General features: G+C 44.0%; 1 protein-coding gene across 2 annotated transcripts in view; it reads right to left on the bottom strand.

Annotated features, from left to right (window-relative positions):
- Positions 1-22920, bottom strand: part of TMCC3 (transmembrane and coiled-coil domain family 3) — a 243411-nt gene that overhangs the window by 62195 nt on the left and 158296 nt on the right. Inside the window, exon 1 of one of the 2 annotated variants that reach the window (XM_084880341.1) lies at positions 9000-9246. The exons of the other annotated variant lie outside the window; for it this stretch is intronic. Within the exon in view, the coding sequence (XP_084736467.1) occupies positions 9000-9077 (78 nt within the window). The 5' untranslated portion in view covers positions 9078-9246. Of the gene's footprint in view, positions 1-8999; positions 9247-22920 lie in introns of those variants that run through there. 2 annotated transcript variants of the gene reach the window in all.

Below are 22920 nucleotides of genomic sequence, written 5' to 3'. Positions count from 1 at the left end.
GTAAAATGGGGGACATCTGTAATACTGTCAACAATAAAAAATAAATTTAAAAAACGACAGGGTGCTGGAAGATGCTCTCAATGAGAGACTCACAGGAACAGAACTTTAGAGGCAAGAGTAGGCTTGGGTTGAATTCTAAGTTAAACATAGAAGATACACTCCATGACATGTGCCTCTGGCATATGTTTTTCCTCAATATCCAATCCCAACAGATGCAAGGTCAACACAAAGATGAACTCATTTCTCAAATTTTGTGTTTTGAAGAAGAAACAAGACTAAAAGAGACCTCATTCAGAAAAGATAATTTTTACAAAATGGCAGCAAATCCAGTGCAAAGTAGTTTGATGTGTGAATTGTCACTTCTCTTCATCCTAGCCTCTTCAAAATCTGGAATAAATTCAGAAGGATGAGGGCTTAACATTAAGTCATTTAAATTCACTTTTTCCCACCCAAGATACTCACAAAACTTCAAATCTGTTCAGTTAATTCTCTACTGAAAAAATTTTTTGAATTCTTCTTCTACCTTGTTTAATTTTGAGATGTTTATCCCGCATAACTTAGCAATTAACTTGGTATTTAAAAATACTTAAAGCATGCTCTGGCTGGTGTAGCTCAGGGACTAGAGCACTGGCCCATACAATGAAGAGTCAAGGCACATACCTGGCTCATGTAGGAGGCAACTGATCAGTGTGTTTCTCTCAAATTGATGTTAGTCTTTCTCTCTCTCTCTCTCTAAAACTCAATAGAAAAATATCCTCGGGTGAGGGTATATAGCAGTTTTCTTTTCAGGAATTCTCTAAGACAGAACCAGTACACTGGTCAGTCCTAATCAGTCTGTCTTAGCTACAGCATTTTTGCTGGATGTCACTTTTCTGTATCTGCACATGGACTGACCTGGGGTTAATGTCTAAACTCCCTTCCAATCCTACCACAATATAACTTTGAGGTCTAACTTTATAACCCTCTGCCTTAAGTACGACAGGCACACACTTTCAGTCCAGTGAGGCTGGGCCCAACATGGAGAACTGGCGAGGCCGCACTGCGACAAGAACCACCCTTGTGGTCTTTCAACTGCTCATCCTCCAGAGACCCAATATTAGGCTAGAAGATGAGTTTTTAACCGTGTCATTAACAGGGTTATTGAAGAGCCTTTAGAGCTTCTCCAAGTTATCAATAAAATTATTATAGCTTAGGCAATATTAAAAGCTCCTAGATTATCACTCGAAATCATTCAATCACCAAATGTTTACTGGGGACATAGGACTACATGCAGCGCACTGGCAGAGTGCTGTGTCATCGGCATCTCGAGCACACAGTTTGGCCGGGCGCCCGGCAGAAGTGGAACACGTCCAAGCTCTCCACAGGTTGATGGAGCCCGGAGTGCTCTCCGGCATTTGCTTCAGAGGCAGAAGACAGGGAAGTGGTTAACAGGCAGGCTCTGGAACGAGACCTGGTTTTGTAAAATGCTAGCTCTACCATTTCTGAATAGCCACAGGACCTTGGCCGAATTACTAGAATGCCTGGACCCCAACTCCCTCTTCTATAAGATGGAACTATAAATAGGATATCGTGAGCATTAAGGTGATGGTGCATTCAAAATGCTTACTATTGTGCCTGGTGTATAGTAAGGACTTAGGCAGTACATGTTGGCTGTTATAATTTCTACTGCATTCTTTTTATGTTCTTTTGCATCCTTACAGAGGAATCCACACATACACACTAGGTTTTCCTTCAAGTAGCATTCCCCTCCCCCCAACTCAATGGACCGGTTGATTATGCACGGATCATATATTCCGATGTTCCCTTTCTAAGGAGTGTCAAGTCCTCATTCTGATTCACAGGACAGTGATTCATGGTTCTCTTCCTTCTCCCCATCTACCCACCCCATATATACACACAATGAAATATAAAAACACAATTAAGAAACAGCAGGGCTGAAAGCTGCATCTTCGGTGAAGTCAAGACATGGGCAATCTCCATCCAGAAGGACTAAGTTGATTTCTGATTTTGAAAAGCAGCCCTGGAGAGGGAGGTCTGAGCAAAACTCCTCCTGTGATCCCACTCGGTAGCAGCAGCTGTGGTGTGCAACAGGGAATGCGACAAGTGGGTGTGCCGGTGGTGGCTGGCAATTAGTTCTCTAAAGGGAGGCTGGTGAGCTTGCAGCAAAGCGTAGCTCAAAATACACATACCCCATCAATCTATCCACCCTAAATTTAAGAAAAATCCGACCTGGAAGACTCATCATTATTTACCATTCCTTTAATTACCTCATCAGATAAAACAAATCACTGATTCAAAGCGTATTCACAAAATGCTCAGTTCACCACTTCACTAGGATCAGGTTAACCTACCATACAAGTGTGTTTCCATGCACTCCAGTTCCTGCCCAGGAAGTAAGCATGCGATCATCGCCTACTACATCCCTGCCCGGCCACTTCCACTGTGAGAAGCGCTACGGCATCCTCTTTTCCTGGACTGCTTGTGGCCATTACTCATCACACTGCTCTGGGTCTATTTCCAAACCACAGAACACAAGATGTACTCCAGGGGCCACATGGCTGGCAGTTTGTTCCTTCAGATGCTAGAGACGGTACTTATTATCATCATTTCTTACTGTAAAAAGGAAGGGTATTTCCAGAGCCACAGTAGAAATACGATGCAATCACCTGACAATACTCTTCTGGAGTGGCCAGGCTGCCTGTTTCAATCACCATTACATTAGTGACACCTAGAGTGGCAGCTAGCACACAGAAGGTGCTCAAGCAAGTTACTTCGTGAATGAATGAAGCCTCTGTGCTCAGAGTGTGAGTGTCTGTAGTTTATAAACATGTAAATGACAAGCATGTGAGAAATCCATGTGATGAGGAACAAAATACCGGAAAGACTATACCATTCACAAAATTAGCAGTCTTGCCATTTTCAAGCTTATCCCTTCTTATATAGTCGCTAGAGGCCTGGTGCGTGAAATTTGTGCATGGTGCAGTCCCTAGGCCTGGCCAGTGATAGAAGCATGAGCATCGGCAGGGAAGGGCAGGTCCCAGCTGATCTCTGGGCCCTGGGCAGCGCCTGGGCCCCTGTATGCCCCCTCTGCCTGAGTCATGGCGCTCGAGTCCCCATCAGAGATGCGGTGAGTGTGGCAGGACACCGCAGGGTGGGGCACATGTGGGCCGCTGGGCTGCTCAGTGGCACCGCACGGAAGCCGGGCGGGCAGCGTGCTCTCTCCCAGCCGGCCTCGCAGACGGGTTCCTGCATGAACCCACGGGGAGCCCAACCAGCCCCTGCAGTCCCAGCAGTTGCAGGGCAGGCTCCTTGTAGGCACCTGGCACCTGAGTGCGTGGGCTTCCCTGACGCCCTGGGGGAGGGTAGCAGGGGGAGTGAGAGCAAGCTTGGCGGACACCCCGCATTCTCACCGCACCTCTGTCCTCATCCCCAATGCCCTCAGGTAGCTGGTGAGAGGTTGCAACCCCCCCAACCCAGGCATCACGGGAGGTTGGTTGCTGCCACTCACCCTCAGTGTCCCATCCCAGCCAGGGGCCTGGCCCCGATCATGACCTGCTGGCTGCTGGTCGCTGTCTGGGAGGCAATCGGTTGGGGCCAGGCCCTCTCCCTGGCTCCCTCAGGCCCTGCCCCCTGTTGTCTCAGCTGTCCACTGTCTGCAGGGTGATCAGCAGGGCGATCAGGCCCCACTCACACCTGCCTTGACCTGGTGCCTCCAGCTCACCTGCTCCATCATCCTGTCCCAGTCCTGCTCTTGTCGGGGCCAATCAGGGCCGGCAGCATCTTCACTGCCACCCACTGCCAGTGCCGCGTCACTGGCGCCTGCCATATTCTGCGCTGTCCCCTCGTGGTCAGCACACTTTATAGTGAGCAGCTGAACTCCCAGTAGAACGCCCAATAGAACAATTTGTATATTAGGCTTTTATTATATAGGAGGATAACAAACATGGCTAACATCTATTGAGTTCTGACTGTGTACCACACATTTCACAGAAATTACTGCACTTATTCCTGGTACCAGCCCTAGGATATGGAAGAAGAAACTAATACTTGGAAAGATTACAGGGTCCAAAATCCCACCACTGGTCAGCAGCACTAAGACAAGATCTGTCTTCTGGGGGCCAGCCTGATGAGAGCAGTTCTGTAGGCAGAATACGCTAGGCCTTGCAGCAAGATGGAATGGAAGTTAACAAAATCACAGAGCAATGAGGAAGCTAGTGCACCAATTATCTCTTTTTGAGGTTCATTAAGCGGCTACCCTAGATGGGAGATGACAGGAGGAGTGAACAAACTCAAAGAAAGGTCCAGTGGAAATGGCTGGTAGATTAGAGATGGGGAAGAGTAAGCACTCAGGATGACTAGAGTTCTGATTAGTGGTGGTACCGACAGAACAAGAAAAAAATTACTCACCTTACGTAAGGATCAAAAGGCTGCTGAAAGTGGCCTTTTAGAACATTTAAAATTAGAACATAAAATTTAATTCACACATAATTGATTAAAAAAAAAACCCAAACTGCCTGTATTCTTAACAAAATAATAGGCTTTAACTATGTAGGGCATGGGAAAAAAAAGTAGGAGTCTAATTATGTATGTTCTTTCTTTTAAAGCAGGAGTATATTATGTGCATCGAGTTAACATGCACCATTTCTGAATTTTATCCAGATGAAACTTGAAAATGTGAATGATCTGACTTGTCAGCTTAGAGACAATCACAGAATTCATCAGTTATATTACATTTTCACTGAAGGGGACAAAAAAAAAAAAAAAATCTAGGTTAGTCCACCTGGCTGTAAAAATAGACTTCTCCAATGTGAAAATAATAAACTGCCTCATTATTATTCTAGTCTCTAAGGCTTAACCAAGCTCAGCAAGAGACATGTGTATTTTCCCTGTTCTCCCCACAGAGTATCAATTTTGAACAAAAAAAAAGAAAAAAAAAAAAAAAAAAAGACGACGACGACCATTTGGTAATCAAGAGTTTGATCTCATGGAGTCTTGGGTCCTTCCTAAGAGGAGACCACACATCTCTGAAAGGTTAATAAACTCTTCACATGCACCCCTAGTTCTCATTAGTTACAGTGTTTTTAGGGGAGCTAATTTCCTAAATGAGTTCACAAAAGGGTTCTTTTGAAATATTCTATTAGATAGATGGTTTCTTGCCAAAGAGAGGGTGACATCAATAAATTAAACCCTAGCCTGGCTGGTGTGGCTCAGCGGTTGAGCATCGACCAGGAATAAAGAAATTGTGGTTCAATTCCTGGTCAGGGCACATACCTGGGTTACAGGCTTGATCCCCAGAAGGAGGTGTGCAGGAGAGAGCCAATGGATGACTCTCATCACTGATGTTTCTATCCCTTTCTCCTTCCTCTCTTTTTAAAAATCAATAAAAAATATTTTAAAAAGAAATTAAACCCTAATACTACTTGACATTTTCCTTTTGCATTCTTTCTGAGTATAAAGAAAATATAGCTACATTGAAGTGAATCCCACAAAACAGGAGCTAGAATCACCTAATGAGATTCTCGCAAGAAAATTATTGCCGCCTTCCCTTCATTACAGCAGGCTTAGGACAGCTTTGAGGACAGACTCAAAATTACATCAGCTCCATCTGAGAAAAGTTCTTGCACAGTAATAAAATTCCCACTAGTTCTCTTTATTCCTCCCGACTCAACTACAAAAACCCCAAAAGCAGACAATCAAGAAGTTTAAACAGTGGTCGGTCTCAGCATCACGGCTACAGAACTTGTGATTTTATCCACTGACGTTCCAGCCTTCACTGGCGTGATTTCTTTTAGTCCTCACTAGATTTCATTTGCTCAATAAGATAATTTAGAATAATCAGCATACACTATAATGTCTAACTCCATTTTAATACATGGCCTATTTAAAAACCAGGTAGTCATGCACCATGTAACAACATTTCAGTTAATGACAGACCACATACACCACCATGGTCCCATAAAACCACAATGGAGCTGACATTTTTCTATCGCCTAGTGACATCTTAGCAGGGCCACACATGACTCATGTGTTTGTGAAGATGCGGTATAAACAAGCCTACGGCACCGCCACGCATATATTATAAAAGTGGAGCACATACAATTATGCACAGTCCTTCATACTTGAAAATGATGATAAGTAACTGCTACTGATTTATGTTCTTACTATACTATACTTTTAATCATTCTTTCAGAGTGTAGTCTTTCTACTTATTAAAAAAAAAAAGTATGCTGTAAAACAGTAGCTTTGTTATGAAGGCCATCATCCATCTTGTGTTTGCCATCTCTTAACCGCACTGTTTTCTCTTGTTCTGGATTTAAGCTCACGTTGCTATGTACAGTAACATGCTGTAGCCTGGGAGCAATAGGCTATATACCATACAGCCCAGGTGTGTAGTAGGCTATACCATCTGGGTCTGTGGAAGTGCACTCTATCCAGAGGTGGGCAAAAGTAGGTTGACAGTTGCAAGACTGGGAAACCCAGTTTATTCTTGTATTATTTTCTACTAGAGGACCCCAGTGCACAAATTTGTGCACCAGTGGGGCCCCTCAGCCTGGCCTGTGTGACTGGGCTGAAATCAGCTCTCTGACATCCCCCGAGGGGTCCCAGATTGCAAGAGGGCGCAGGCCAGGCTGAGGGACCCCACCAGTGCACCACTGGGGCCAGGGAGGGACATGGGAGGTTGGCCAATATGGGAGGGCTCCAGGGCATGTCTGGCCCTTCTTGTCCAGTCCAGTCCAGTCCTGATCGGCCGGACCCCAGCAGCAAGCTAACCTACCAGTTGGAGCATCTGTCCCCTGGTGGTCAATGCATGTCATAGCGTCTGGTCGACCGGTCGACTGACTGCTTCCTGGTGGTCAGTGCACGTTATAGTGAGCAGTTGAGCGGCCTTAGCATATTATTAGCATATCACACTTTGATTGAATGGTTGAGTGGACACTTAGCATATTAGGCTTTTACTATATAAGAGGATACAAACAACTGTAAACCTACTTTTGCCCACCCATATGTTTCCCAACAATGACATCACTTAGTGACCCAGTTCTCAGAACTATTGCCAAACCATGTTAAGTGGCATATGACTCTATCTCTACAACTCACCACACAATGTAGTAGGTAAACATACTGGGAATAATTAAAAAAAAAAAAAAAAAGAAACCTTCACACAAGGGCGTGACACTTTCAACATAAAAGAAGGGTATAGAAAAGAACAATACAGGAGAAAAATTAAGTCTGCACTTAAAGCACTCATTTGCTTTGCCACTTATCATAGTAGTTGAGGTACAAACTATATCACCACCATTTTACCCATTATGAAGACTGAATTTTAGTAGGCTCTGTGAGTTCTGCCAAAACATTTAAATGATTTCACAGTCAGCCATCCATCCCTCAAAGATTACTAATCTTGTTGTTTACACAAAGATTAACACCGTTGTGACAACTGAAACCAAGCTTCCAAATTTCTTCAAATCTGAAATTTATTCTGTCAACTGAGACATTAATATAGACTCCCCCAATTACAAAGGCATTAGAAATAAAGACTGTCCACTTTCTCCATAGTTTGACTCTATTAGTTAGCCAGCTGTCAGCCTTCCAAAGTGTAAACAATAAAACTTTCTGTTAAAGTGCCACAACCTTTTGTGAAGGTAAACTAATAGCCTTTGTCAATGCTTTTTTCCTAAATGAAGTTTCTGGTTATTTTCATAACAAACTGTTACGAAACATTTAAAGAAAGTGCAAAAAAAAAAGAGAGGGAGAGGGAGAGGGAGAGGAAGAGGGAGAGGGGGAGAGAGAGAGAGAGAGAGAGAGAGAGAGAGAGAATTCTTTTGGGGGAGGAGAGCGGAGTTGATGCAGGAGGTATTATTATTCCACCAAATATAATTAATCTGTAAAAACAAATCATTTGGTCAAATTGACTAACAGATGACAAAGGGAAAACAGGCCAACAGACCAGGGGTTTGTCACTTCACTTCTGGGGCAAATGATTACTTCTCTGCATTACGATTGCACGCCCACCCAAATCCTGCACGTGGGGCGGCTCCGCATTTCTGTCCCTGTTGCTACTTTTTCCATCCCACTGGCCACAGGCCAGAATCTGAGCAGGACTCTTCCTCCCTGAACTTTATACAGACAGACAAGCTGACACACAAATGCTGAGGTCTCGGACGAGCGAGTAATCAACTAGCTGAGCAAAAAACCAATCCAGGTAGCTCCTGCCAGAACTGATGCCGGGGTGGAGGTGGTGCTGCTCCACATGGCACTTCCATGGGCTCAGGGGGGACCGGGGCACAGAGAGGGCGCCTGGACGGTTCAGCAGCCCAGGGGCAAACGTCTCCCCGAGGAGGGTATGGAGGAGGCTTCCTCTCCCTCGCCGTCGCCTCCGTCTTTATCTTGAAGCGCTAGAAGAACCGTCCCTGCAGCCCGCTCTGAAGAGCTATTTTCACCCACAGCCAAAATCAGCAACAGCAAACCACACCGCAGACAATGGGGAGCGCTGCTCCGCACGGCGAGCAACTCCGGAGAGGCAGCGCGAAGGCTGACTTTCCCGGGCAGAGCCCCAGCGCCCCGCGCCCCGCGCCCGGAACCCTGAGGGGACCAGGCGGGATGGGGGGCCGTCCCAGCGCGGACCCGGGGCCGCCGGAGCGAGATTCCCTTCCACATGGTCCCGCGCGGCGGGCGCTCCCTGGCGGAGAGCACGGCCGTCGGGGAGACCGGGCGTCCCGGACGGACGGGCGCGCGGGGACCGAGGGCGGCGGGCGGTCCGCGGGCCGGGCTGGGCTCTGCGTCCCCCCGGACGGCGGAGACCTGGGGTCTCGGAGCCGCAGGCAGGGCTCCGACGGCCCCCTTCCCAGCCCCATCAGCGCGAACAGGGGCGGGGCAGCCCGGACGCGGGCAGCGGGGGAAGGAGAGGGACGGCGGAGAGACGTGGGGGGCGAGAGTCCCTCCAAGAAGCAGCCCAGCCGGAACCCCCGCGCCCCGCACACCCCGTTCGCGCCACTCACCCGAGTCTTGCAGCGCTGCTGGCGGCCCGGGTCGGAGTAGGTCCGGTCCACCGTGAGCGCCGTGTCGCTGCCCGGCATCTCGGCGCTCCGCCGGGAACTTGCCCGTCTCCTGGGGCCGCCGCGCCGCGAGCTGCCGGCCCTGCTCCGGGCGCCCGGGAGCGGCGGCCGAGCGGGAGGAGCGGGCGGAGCGGGCTCTGCTGCCGGGCCGACCGCCTACTTCGCGAGCCGCCCGGCGCCGCCGCCGCCGGGGGTGGAGGGGGCGGGGCGGGCGCGGAGGCTCCTCCCCTTCCCTTCTCCCTCCCCGCCCCGTGCGCGCCGCCGCCGCCCAGCCTTCCCCAGGTGGGACTGCCCGCTTCCACCCTGGCTGAGACTTGAGTTTGCCCCCTCCCACACGGCCCTCTTTTCCTTCAAAAGATGAGAGACATCTATTTGTCGACTTTTCGTATAATTAGGATAAGAAATGGGTTTTTGACAAGCTGTTGTGCCTTAGATGCTTGCTTTCAGGTTTTTAATTATTCAACGTGCACCTATCGGGCATCTGCCATGTGCCAGATCCTGGGTCAGGGACCAGAGGTGTTTAATGCCCCTGTTTTTCTTATAATTCACTGAGCACAAAACGCACTTCCACTTAAACAAACAATCTGTGGTGCTGTGTGCTTTAATTTTGCAAGTCTAGCTCACCTTTATGTTGGAAGCCACCTGAAAATCAAGACATATCTTTTTCATTTTAGTATTCCCTATTTCTAATAAACAGTCCCCATCCTCAAGAAATTTGGAGTCTAGAAGAGAAAGGACTGATCAGTGAAGAATTAATGTTATCTAAACCAACATTCAGAACACAGGGTCTGGTGATCTAGGGTGAACTAGGGGGAGACTGAGTTGAAATACTGGAAGTGCAGCTGCCTCAGAGAGGAGTCATTACCAAGGGACCAGCCAAGAAGAAAGGAAAGATAAGTTCCTCCCTTCAGAGGGTTGAGGGGCTAGGCAAGTGCAGGCAGAAGAAAAGTACTGAGCATAAAGCACATTTGGAAAACCTCAAGATATCAGTTTAGGGAGGTGTCTTTAAGAACAGAAGGATGTGCTGGGAAAAGTAGGTGGAGACTGTGTGGTGCAGGGTTCCACTTTCAAAACTACCAAGTTCAGCCTTTTTATGAGGGTTTTCGGAAGCAGCTGGGGGTTTCTAAACAGGGAACGAATGACGTCAGAAGGGGAATTTAAGATCTATGTGATAGCCATGAGAAGCACTGACTGAAGATGGGTAAAGGACACTGGTTAGAAGACCATTGCCAAGACTGAGAACAACCTAAGGTCTTTCAGAAGGAGACTGGGTGTAAATTATGACACACCCATCCAGTGGAGTACTGGGTAGCTGTAATGGAATGAGGCAACTCTCTGTGTGTAGCTACAGAAGCATCTCTAGCATATATGGTTAAGTGGAAAAAGCAATATGCAGAATAATTTGTATGGTATTCCACCATTTATGTACAAACCATATATGTATGTGTTATATATGCAGAGAATATTTCTAGAAGGATAAACAAGAAACTAGGGAGATAGACAAGAAACTGATAGCAGGAGAACTAGGTAGCTACAAGGAAGGGATGAGAGATTTATTTTTCATAGTACATACTTTTAAGAAACTTATCTTTGTTGTTGAAAGTATTACAGATATCCCCCTTTGTCCTCCATTGACCCACTCCCCCCCCCCCCACCTCTTTCCAGGCCTTCACTACACTATTGTCTGTGTCCATAGGCTATGCATATATGCAAATAAGTTCTTTGGTTAATAACCTCCTACCCCCACCTCACCCACTTCCCTCTGAGATTCATCAGTCTGTTCCATGCTTCTAAAACGAGGCAAGTGTGTATATTCCTGACAGTTTCTGGCATAGTTTGTATTCAATACATACTTGCCAAATGAATGGATAAATTAAACATTTATTAAACGCCTACTTATTGCCCAAGCACTGGGGTTTTAAAAATGAGTAAGATATAAAATATTTTGCCTTTAAGGGGTTGGAATGAATAATGTATAAAGATAAAAATTTGCTGAATGATGATTGTTACCAATTTTCAGATACTGCTTAGTTACTGAAATTTGTGCATTCCCGGGTTATTTATTCAGCACCATAGGTGTGATAGACTCTGTTCCTGGTGCTGGGTGTAGAAAACTAACACACGGTCCAATCCCGCAGGGACATGCCCTCTAGCTAGGGGGTAGGGCAAAGGGGACACCTCCTGAACTGTTTCATGTTTAGCATGCCAATATAGCAGGGAGAAGAGCCTCATTTTATAGAGGAAAAGTAAGCCTTTTACAAAGTAAAGAAAAATGTTTTTCCTTTCATATTCCATTTTGATTTAATAGTACAGGTAAATGTTGCCCCTGGGGGAAGATCTATAAGACAAAAAGTACAGCTTCTTCCCCCTGAGAATTTAAGGACAGAGAGTAGAGAAAAAAATAAATCGTATTTTTAAAATGTACTAACTAGCCTACTGTGAATGCATGCTGATCAGATGTATGTACGTATGTATGTATGTATGTTGAGGATCAGAAGCTTCCAGGCCTGATGCAAATAGAATCTCTAATTTTAACTACCCGGTTTACAGCCAACTCGAAGTAACTACTCTTCACATTTACTGGTATATTTAATTTTTAACATAGCATGTCTATACAAGAAAACAATGACTACTATTTACTTAGCATCAGCAATCATTTGGAATACAAGCCAAAAAACTTTTACTTGGTAAGATTTTGACAAAAAACAGGAAAGTGGAAAGACTCAAACTCTGCAGGCTGGTAAATTTGCCCTCTAATATCCCTTTTATCAGATGCAACAATTTTGTGCTACTGATTTCTCAAGAACAGTGAATCTTAAAGAGAATTCTACAGGGAGCCTTCAATGTCCTGGAGACTGGTCTCTAACATTTACCTACCCTGCAGACTTGAGGCTACATTAAAAAGTACAAACATGTGTTTTACCTCATCAAAATGCAAAACCTTTGCTTTATGAAAGACCTGTTAAAAGTATGAAAAGACAAAATATAGTTGGGAGAAAAATATTTTCAAAAGCACATTTCGAACAAATTAGTTGCATTAGTATCTAGAAAACATAAAGAACTCTCAAAACTCAGTATTAAGAAATAAACAATCCAACTTTAAAAATGGGCAAAAAAAAACTTGAACAGACATTTCATTGAAGGCAAACATAGATGGCAAATAAACACATGAAAAGATGCTCATTAGCTATTAAGGAAATGCACGTTAAAACCACAAAGAATATTACCATATACCTATCAGAAATGGTTAAAACAAAATGTGATAATACTAAATGTGGGCAAGGATATGGAGAAAATAGCTAATTCATACATTGCTGACAGGAATGTGAAATGGTACAGCCTCTCTGGAAAACAATTTGGCAAATACCATGTGATCTGGAAATTGCCCCCTTATGCATTTATCCCAAGAAGAGGTAAATGTTCATGCAAAAACCTATACACAAATGTTCATAGCAGCTTTACTTATAAAAGCCAAAAACTGGAAATTTCCCAGATGTCTTTCAATGAGTAATAGTTAAACTGTGGGACATCCATACTGTAGAATACAGCTTACTACCTAGTAAGAAGGAACAAACTACTGACATACAACAACTTGTATGAGTGAGTGTAAGGGAATTATGCTGTGTAAAGAAGCCAGTCTCCCAAGGTATGATTCCATTTATGAGACAAAACTATAGAAATGGAGAAGAGACCAGTGGCTGCCAGGAATTAGAAACTAGGCAGGGAGGTGAGGGGGCACAGGAGAGGTGGTTGTAGTTATTATCATAGGGCAACACCACGGATCCTGTGGCGATGGAACTCTTTGTCTCAGCTGTAGGTGGTGGACAGGACCTGCTCATGTGGTAAAACTGCAGAAAACTAAACACACCCGCCTTACCCTCCCCCCACCACACACAACTACAAACCAAACAGGAGAAACCTGATTATGACTGTGGATTTTATCAATGTTAATATGATATTCCTACCATAGTTTGGCAAGATGTTACCCCTGGAAACTAGGTTAAGAGTACACAGGACCTCTCCTGTGTATTATTCCTTACAACTGCATGTGAATTAACAATAATCTCAAAATTAACATTTTAATTTTAAATGTTATTTTACGCCCTGGGTACTTTGGCTCAGTGGATAGAGCATCAGCCTACAGACTGACAGGTGCTGGGTTCAATTCCGGTCAAGGGCACGTACCTCCGTTGTAGGCTCTTCCCTGGCCAGGTTGGGGCGTTTGCAGGAGGCAACCAATAAAATGTGTCTTCCTCACATCGATGATTCTGTCTCTTCCTCTCTCTCAAAAAATCAATAGAAAAATATCCTTGGGTGAGGATTTAAAAAAATGAATGAATAAAGAGAATAGATCTCATTTTAAAAAATAAAATGTATTTTACACTTTAGGTGCAATTGTGGTAATTTTCACAGGAAAAACTTTGTTTGAGAGGGGACAATACAGTAAGTAGAAATGGGTGGTGTACCGATTTTTTTCTCTGAAGTTGTCCACAGAACAGAGTTCTTCCAGGTACTGGCCGCTTGTTGCCCCAGAGAAGGGGCCCAAGTGGGGAAACTGAGGAGCAAAGGAGAGACGGCAGGTGGTGCTCATTAAGGTGACCCCCTCCATCAGGACCTGACCACAGTGGACACCATGAAGAAATTGAGGGCCCAGGGCAGAGTCCCTCAGCCGTGGTCCACCAGTGTGGAGCACAGCACCGGACAAAAAGCAGTGATCCTATAAGGTTCTTGTGGAATAAATGATTGACGATTACATTGGATTTGGTTGAAAGAGTATGTTAAAGTTCACAAATTTGGTTCAGGTTCAAAATGACTCATTCTATGCTGAGTTGTTTCTTGAAAATTTACATTGTAAGTAAATAGTAAAACTTGACAAATTTGTGTGCTTTCTGTTGTGGGTTCCCAAATTGGCTCGAGTCTTTGTTTTATGTTAGTTACACATACATTATGACACGAGCTTTGTTATTTCTGACCTCCTGACCCTCCTGTTTGTGAAGAAAGGACTTCACTGTCTGATGGCTGCGCATGACTCTCGGCTGCCGTTCCCCAGAGGCCCACAAGGACGGAAAACAAACAAGGATGAAAACGCCTTCCTGGGCGCTGGGCACAGAGTGTTCTTGCTGTTACGTCTTTAACTAGAGCTGGGATGCTGGGGGTTCCTACTTCACTTCAGGCGATTCTCTGGAGAATGGTAGCTGTCTCCATTCTACGCATGGCCAGCCCAGGAAATTCTTTTCATTGAGCACATTGTAAATCTGAAGGATGAGCTAGCTATACTTCAGGAACACATTGTCCACGAATTCACTTTGAATTTTATCAGTTCACTTGCATGATAAGAATAGTTGGTGGAATATGAAACTACCGGGGAAATCTGATGGGATGTCTCAAAACAGTCCAAGACACAGTCCTACTGAAAGAGAGGGTGCTGCTTGTTGAGGCCTTCCTTGCCCACTGCCGTGGACACTCATCTCTCCCTTCTCTGAATTCTGACAGTACCTGTTGTTTACATCACTCCCATAAACATGCCAAAACCGGTTTGGCTCAGTGGATAGAGCGTCGGCCTGCGGACTGAAGGGTCCCGGGTTTGATTCTGGTCAAGGGCATGTACCTTGGTTGCGGGCACATCCCCAGTGGGGGGTGTGCAGGAGGCAGCTAATGGATGTTTCTCTCTCATCGATGTTTCTAGCTCTCTGTCCCTCTCTCTTCCTCTCTGTAAAAAAATCAATAAAATATATATAAAAACAAACAAACAAACCAAAAACATTTAAATATAAATGATCTTGTACTGTTGAGGTGGGGTGAGAGGGTGTGGACTCTGCCTGGATTCAAATATCTGCCAAGAAAACAAGGTAAGATCTAAAATTTGTCTTCATGCGATAACTTCTTTCCAGTAAGACGTCAATGACTGCATTATCCTGGAACGTGTCCTATTAAGGAAGAGGGTGCAAACCAATATTCCACCTCATCATCAGACATTCTGGCGATAGAACTAGGAGAAAGTGGGAAGGAACCTCTGGTTAAGCTCTGGGCTCTGACTACTGAGAAAGGCGAACTTTCTCCTTTTACATGAACCTTCAATTCCCTCAGTCCTCAGGACACCTGCTCCCACATACAACAGAGTTTCTTTTCTGCTTGTACACTTTGACCAAATGATTCCACTTTGAGGAATCTGCCCTGAAGAAATAATACAATACAGGAAAAGTTTTACAGACAAGGATTTCCCATTACAGTGTTTTCTCATCCTGAAAAGCTTGAACGAATCTAAAGGATTGCTTATGAAAACGAAAGGGCAGATTACACAAAGTAGAAAACAGTCGTACAAAAAATAAAGTATAACTGCCCAAATTATACTTGGAAAGAATTTGTAATCATATGGGGAAATGTTTACGCAGTAATATTTTACAACAACAACAACAACAACAACAACAACAACAACAAAAAAGCAGGGTAACCCTACCAGGCTGACAAAAATGGAAAAGTTTTATAATCCGTAGTGCTGACAACGATCTGCAGCAGCAGAAATTCTCCCACGTGGAGAAGGGAACATCAACAGTTACAATCCTTTTGAAGCGCGAGTTGGCGTTATCTCCTAACCTCGAAGCTATGGGTACCCTACTACCTAGCCTCTCCACTCCTCAGGATACACCTGGAGGACACATGCCAGTCAGGACACCCATTCAAGGATGTTCATGCTGGTAATAGTCCCGTCATGGAAACAAAACAGTTGTCGACAACAGAATGGCAAAATAAATCACAGCACAGTTATTTCCCAATTAACATCAGTCATCTGCTGCTGAAAACCCAGCAGGCAGGCACACCCGATCACCTGTATGAGCACACATTAAACACACATCTGCAGAAATGATCAGAAGTCACCAGGCATGAAACATGTAGGTTTTACAAAATATTCCCAGAGTTCAGTCATTTGGAGTTAAAAACAACAAGACTTTCAACTATGAAAAGGGACTCTTGGAGGTTATAAGAGCAAAACCAAAACAAGTGTTCTCTATGAAAACAGTAACCTGAGCCTATTTCCCATTATCTTAATTCATTTTATAAAGTTAGATTTCTCTGGCATATGTAGCTGAACCTAACGCTGATTAACACAGACCCTAACAAAATGCCTGCTGTGAAGTATCATGAATGTTGACACTTCCTGCCCACTCCATCCCTTGAAAGTTCAGGACAAAAGATCAAAGAAGATATCTGGGATGAGAGAGAAACCAAGATGGCGGCCTGGGTAAGCACCTAAGCTGCTGCCTCACATAACAATTTCAAAACAATAACTAAAAGATAGAACTGATATCATCCAAAACCACAGGAAAGCTGGCTGAGTGGGAAATCTACAACTAGAAAGAAGGAGAGAGGCTCAAGGATCAGGGGAGCCGCAAAGCGCTGAGGTAGGGAGACTTGCATGCAGAGAGGAAGGGTGGATGAGTGCCTGGCTGGCAGGAGGGGAAAGGAGGCCCCTGACTGCACTGAACCCCAATTCCAACTGCACTGAACCCCAACCCTGGCTGAAATCCAATGGACCCAGGCCCACATGGGTGGAGTCTGGACTGTAGAGAAAGGCACCCAGAGACTCAGAGTCTGGGAGACTCAGGGGAGCTGGGAGCTGCAAGTGGACGGGGTCTAGAGAAGCCCACACCAGAGTGAGTGACTGCAGAGGTTGCCGTGGCCTCTCCATAGTGGAAGGAGTTGGAAGCTGACTGCACTGAGATTAAAAATATTATACAGAGACACAACCCAATTCCAGGCCAGCCCCTGGGACACCCATGATCTTGCAGGGGGAATCTGGACTGTCAGTCAGAAACTCAGGGGAACCACGGAAAGCAGAGGTCTGAGGCTCGCGCACAAGGGCAGGGCTGTCGGGAAGCCAAGACTGTCAGCTCAGCCCTGAGACTCTGCCCCATCGAAGCTGAGCACAGAGGCTTTTGCAATTTTGCAAGTCTGATCCTATAAGACTGTCTCCAATACAGAAGGTATCCCAGTATAGACACAACTGATACTCACATCCAACTGGCCTGGAGATCAATTCCTTCCAGTAATACCAACAACAATCAAGACTTAGCTACAACAAGGCTGTACACACAGTCCACAAAGGGGAGCACCAAGTGTGTCTACCTCAGGTAACTGGGGAGGCTGACCCTCGTGCCACATAGGACACCAAACACACAAAGCCACCCTACCAACTCAGGGAAGCAGTGAAAATCCTGAGACAAGGAAACAGATCTCAAATGAAAGAAATGGAGGAGAACAAAAGACTGGATATAGAATTCAAAACCATGGTTATAAGGTTTTTCAAGAATTTCCTAGAAAAGGCTGATAAATTTAACAAGACCCTCAAGGATATGAAAAAGGACCAACTAGAAATTAAACATACACTGACTGAAATAAAAAATATTATACAGAGACCCAACAGCACACTAGAGGAAAGCAAGAATCAAGTCAGAGATTTGGAACACAAAGAGCCAAAGGACACTCCTCTGGAGAAGCAAGAAGAAAAGAGAATCCAGAAAGTTGAAGATACTGTAAGGGGCCTCTGGGAAAAACTTCAAGTGTACCAATATCAGAATTATGGGGGTTCCAGAAGAAGAGAGAGTACAAGATATTGAAAACCTATTTGAAGAAATAATGACTGAAATCTTCCCCCACCTGGTGAAAGAAATAGACTTACAAGTTCAGGAAGCACACAGAACACCAAACAAAAGGAATCCAAAGAGGACCACACCAAGACACATCATAATTAAAATGCCAAGGGCAAAAGACAAATAGAGGATCTTACAAGCAGCAAGAAAAAAGGTTACCTATAAGGGAGCACCCATACGATTATCAGCTGATTTCTCAACAGAAACTATTCAGGCCAGACAGGAGTGGCAAGGAATATCCAAAGTGATGAATAGCAAGAACCTACAACCAAGATTACTTTACCCAGCAAAGTTATCATTCATAATTGAAGGGCAGATAAAGAACTTCACAGATAGAAAAAGCTAAAGGAGTTCATCACCACCAAATCAGTATTATATGAAATGCTGAAAGGTATTCTTTAAGAAGAGAAAGAAGAAGAAAAAGGTAAAGATAAAAATTATGAACAACAAATACATATCTATCAACAAGTGAATCTAAAAATAAAGTGAATTAAAAATCTGAGAAACAGAATAAACTGGTGAATATAATAGAATCAGGGACAAAGAAAGGGAGTGGATTGCTAATTCTCAGGGGGAAAGGGGTGTGGGGAGTGCAGGAAGAGACTGGACAAAAATCGTACACCTATGGATGAGGACAATGCGGGGTTGGGGGAGGTAAGGGCAGAAGGTGCGGTGGGAACCAGATGGAAGGGAGCTATGAGGGAAAAAGGAGAAACAATTGTAATAATCTGAGCAATAAAGATTTATTAAATTTAAAAAAAGATCAAAGAAGCTCTGAAATATTTTGTTACAGAACAGTAAGAAAAAAATCTCTCCATTTTTTGTGTGTCTTCCTATAGCACCTTTACAGTACTCTGTACAGAGTTAGCAAATGACAATATTTATTATTTATTTAAGCTTACTGCATCTGCACCAGAATTTAAATACATCAACTCTGAGTCATTCCAAACCTTTTCCTGCATCTGCCTCTATGATGGGTAGGAACTATTATTTCCCCATTTTACCGAGTAATGATAGGGTCTCTGGATAGAATAAGTGGTTTGACCAACTAATAAATGAAAACAGTGGAGTTTGTTTCTGATTCCTGATTTTGATTCATATCGTACGCTAAAGCTCATTTACCAAGTGTATATCATTGGACAATTTATGCAACCTTTCTAGGCCTCAGTTTCCACACCTGTAGAATGAGCATAACTGCAACCGTATAAATTATAAAAGACCAGAGGCCATCACAACCTAAATTACCAGACACTGGTCACCAGGAAGTACATGGAGCACTTCTCAGTCTCTCACCTGCAGCCCACAGGCTCCTATCACAGCAAGGCTGGTGGCCAGTGGGTGGGTGAGGCAGTAGGGGGTGGGTGAGGTGAGACGGGCATGGCAGCTGCGGATCAGGCCCGAAGAGAGGCCTGGAGAGAGAGGCAGGGCCTGATCTACAGCTACTGCTGCAGCTGCTGGTGAGGCCTGGGGGAGAGAGAGAGAGGTGGGGCCTGATCTGCAGCCGCCATGGAGGTGGATCAGGCCCAGAGACACTGACTGGCATAGAAACCCACCAGTCAGAACCAAATCTGGGTGAACTGCAAAGGCAGAACCTAAGGTGGGGACTGAGGAGGGGTTTTAAGGGCAACAGCTGTGTGGTGTAAGTTGTAAGAAAGAGGTTCAATTTTTTAATAACCAGTTTGGCACTGTAGTGCATATGACTGGCTATCAGTCCAGATATAGGGATTATATATTTTTGTCTGCCAAGAGCATGTCCTCCTACTGAAAAAGTCTTCCCCTCATTTAAACAACCCTATCCTACGTATATAATTTACCTATACTAATAAAAGGGTACTATGCTAATTAGACCAGTTGACCAGCCATCATCTGGACATCCGACTTCTTTCTGGACAAAGCTATGGTAGTGGGGGCTGAGGCAGAGGCAGTTAGAGGCAATCAGGTCAGCAGGAGAGGGCAGTTGGGGGCGAGATCTGGTTAGCAGGAGGTTAAGCACAATCAGGCAGGGAGGGGAGGGCAGTTGGGGTTGACCATGCTGGCAGGGGAGTGCAGTTGGGGGGGAGGGGTGTCAGGCAAGCACGAGAAGGCAGTTGAGGGCGAGATCAGGCCTGCAGGGGAGGGCAGTTAGGGGCGATCAGGATGGCAAGAGAGGGCCTTGGGGGCGACCAGGTTGTTGGGAGGGCCATTGGGGGTGACCAGGCCAGCAGGGGAGGGCCGTTGGGGGATACCAGGCTGGTAGGGGAGGACATTTGGGGACTATCATATCAGTAAGGGAGAAGTTAGGGATAATCAGACAGGCAGAGGCAGTTAGGGGCAATCAGGCAGGCAGGCAGAGTGGTTAGGGGGTGATCAGGCAGGCAGGCAGGTGAGCAGTTAGGAGCCAGCAGTCCCAGGTTGCAAGGGGGATGTCCAACTGCTGGTTTAGGCCTGATCCCTGTGGGGATTGGCAGTTGGACATCCTCCAAGGGGTCCCCGATTGGAGTGGGCACAGGCATGGCTGAAGGAACCCTCCCCATGCATGAATTTCATACACCGGGCCTCTAGTTAAATAATACCTGTCTCTTAATCAAAGGCCTTTGCTGGCACTACTGAGAATATTAAAGAGAAAGAAACTCAAAGCATCTGGAAACTCCACTGTTGCATGTCTCTTCACATAATACTTAACTCATATGAATTTGATTTGCCCCCCACTCCTGCTTGACCTTTCTCTGCTTTTCCCAAACAGTTTAATGTACAGAATCCCCATTAACCCCACAATAAAGCTCTTGTTTCCTATTCTTTCCCTGAAGAAAGAAAACAAATAGAGCTTTCAAAATTAAAAATCACACCATTATGACTTTATCCTCTAGCTGAAGGCTCCTTGTAAAACTTTCGTTTTTAAATCATTTCCAAGCACTTTTCAATTTTCAGTTTTGCTCTTAAAGTTTCACAAGATGAGGTATCAATTTTTATCTCACTTTGGAAGTGAAGGTCAAATTTCCTACAAGTATTTAGAAGTACTCACTTTCCTAGCTGACAGTTTTGAAAGGTATTCTACAGTTCCATGATTTCTCGTTGCTTCTTCCCAGATCAGCTGTGCCTGATGCACTCCTAGTTAGTATCTCTGTCATTCCACTGAAGGGATGTCTTTCACCAAGAGACAGTATGTTGGGGTTTGAGAGAAAAAGAAGGTTTTAAACATGTTGCAGATCACGTGTCCCAGATCATCTCTCATGTGAGGGGTAACCAGAAGTCACCATGCATGTTTTTTTTCAGAATACTAGCAGGGTGTGGTTATTTTGGAGTTAAAAAACAAACAAACATTCATTTCAACTATGAAAAGGGACTCTTGGAGGTTATAAGAGGAAAATCAAACAAATAAAAGATTTAATAAGAGACCCAACAGCTTGTAAAGCTCAAGTTACAATTTCTGCTCTACCCAAAGAAGCAGAAAATCCATATATTTCACTACAGTTTCCTGACACCCATAACTGCAATTTTTTTTTTCTTCTAGACAACACTCTAGAAATGGGAGGCTTTTTTTCTGGCTTATTTTCATCTTTTACAAATGGAATTTCATTTGCCTCAATCGAAAAATATCAGAATGTTTTAGATATAATCAATTAAAATACAGATGATCAATTAGAATATATATCATTCATAAAAACCCAGCCTAGAGATACCTATTTATATTATTATGCTGCAAACATTTCCTTTATTTTCATATCAAATTTTCATTTCAAATTGATTGTCTAAACTGCCCTCCCCTGCCTGCCAACAGAATAGACCATAGCCTTATGTGGCCAAAGAGCAAATTTCCTACAAGTATTTAGAAATACTCACTTTCCTAGCTGACAGTTTGTACCCGATGGAAATAAAAAGGAACAGAAATGATGGTTCCTAAGAACTTACTTTAAAGGTGCCCATGGGTACCTGAGACATTTTTTTCTTCCTTAATGTACTGAATCAGGTCAGAAATCACTGTGGCTTTGTGGAGGTCAACATCTTAGAATTGAGGTGGAGGCCAACAAGTAAATGGAGGGATTCAGTCACGGTGCAAGTACATACTGAAATGTGCATAGTGGGGCAGAGGAACTGAAGTTTAAATTTGACTTTATTAAATATTATTTTAAAGACTTTGTATAAAAAATTCAAAATATCTCACTATTTCTTATTTTGATTGGATGTCAACATAAACAACAAAGGCCACTTTTATGTAGTTGCCAAAATATGAAAACACAGAGGCTAACAAGTTTTTCTACATCTTATTACAGGAATGTGAGGTGAATATTATATAAATACACTATACTCATATTATGCATATAGCTCTTTCCTCCAAGTGATCTCTCAGGTAAAAATTAATCTTCCTTCACTAGTAGCATATTATGTATAATTTTAGCATAGTATTTTAAGTCTGATTTATATTACATAAATTGTATGTGTATATATATATATATATATATATATATATATATATATATATATATACCACATCCCTTTCTATTAGAGTATGATCTTTTTAAAATAGAGGACTAATTTACTTATTTTAAAAATCTGTCACTGCCCAGCACAGTTCTTGCAATGGAAATCCTTCCATAAACATGTGGGTATTTGAATATAGTGTATACTAGTGGTATTTGTAAAAATTCATTGTCCTATGAAAGAAGACCTAAACCTAACATTGAAGTATTCCATGCTCTGGGAGTGAAAAATGCAGTGTCCACCAGTTGTCAATTTGCACTAAATCAATTGATAGAGGAAACAGAACCCAATTTAAAAGGGCTTTTTCTAAACGTGACAAGCTTATTTTAAAGTTCAGTGGAAGAAAACCTAACTTTGAAGAAAAACAATGTGGTGAGCTGGGTCAGGCAAGGTGAATCCTCCTTATCAGATATCAACACATTTTATAAGCAACAGTAATTCAGTTAACACAATTAAGAATAAGCTTGTAGACCAATAAAGAGAGAGCTCAGAAACAGACCCATTTGGAAGCAACAGTCTGTGACAGAGGCAGCATTATACATCCAGGGGGAGGGAAAACATTGGGAGTTCACCTGGAAAAAAGTAGAACACTACCTCATGCCAAAATAAATAAAAAATTCAGGTGCAATTCATCGCTGACAATTATGTCATATTTCCTATTGTTGGTGAGTCACTGAGAATTCCAAGTGGACTGTGCAATGCATGAACTATACATTGTTTATTCGTTGTTCAAACCCAATGGAAATCAGAAGGAACAG

This window comes from Pipistrellus hanaki, assembly GCF_964339955.1.
Source record: "Pipistrellus hanaki genome assembly, chromosome: 3".
NCBI lineage: Eukaryota > Metazoa > Chordata > Mammalia > Chiroptera > Vespertilionidae > Pipistrellus > Pipistrellus hanaki.
Note: the sequence above shows the minus strand (reverse complement) of the source record. Positions and strands in the feature narration are given on the sequence as shown.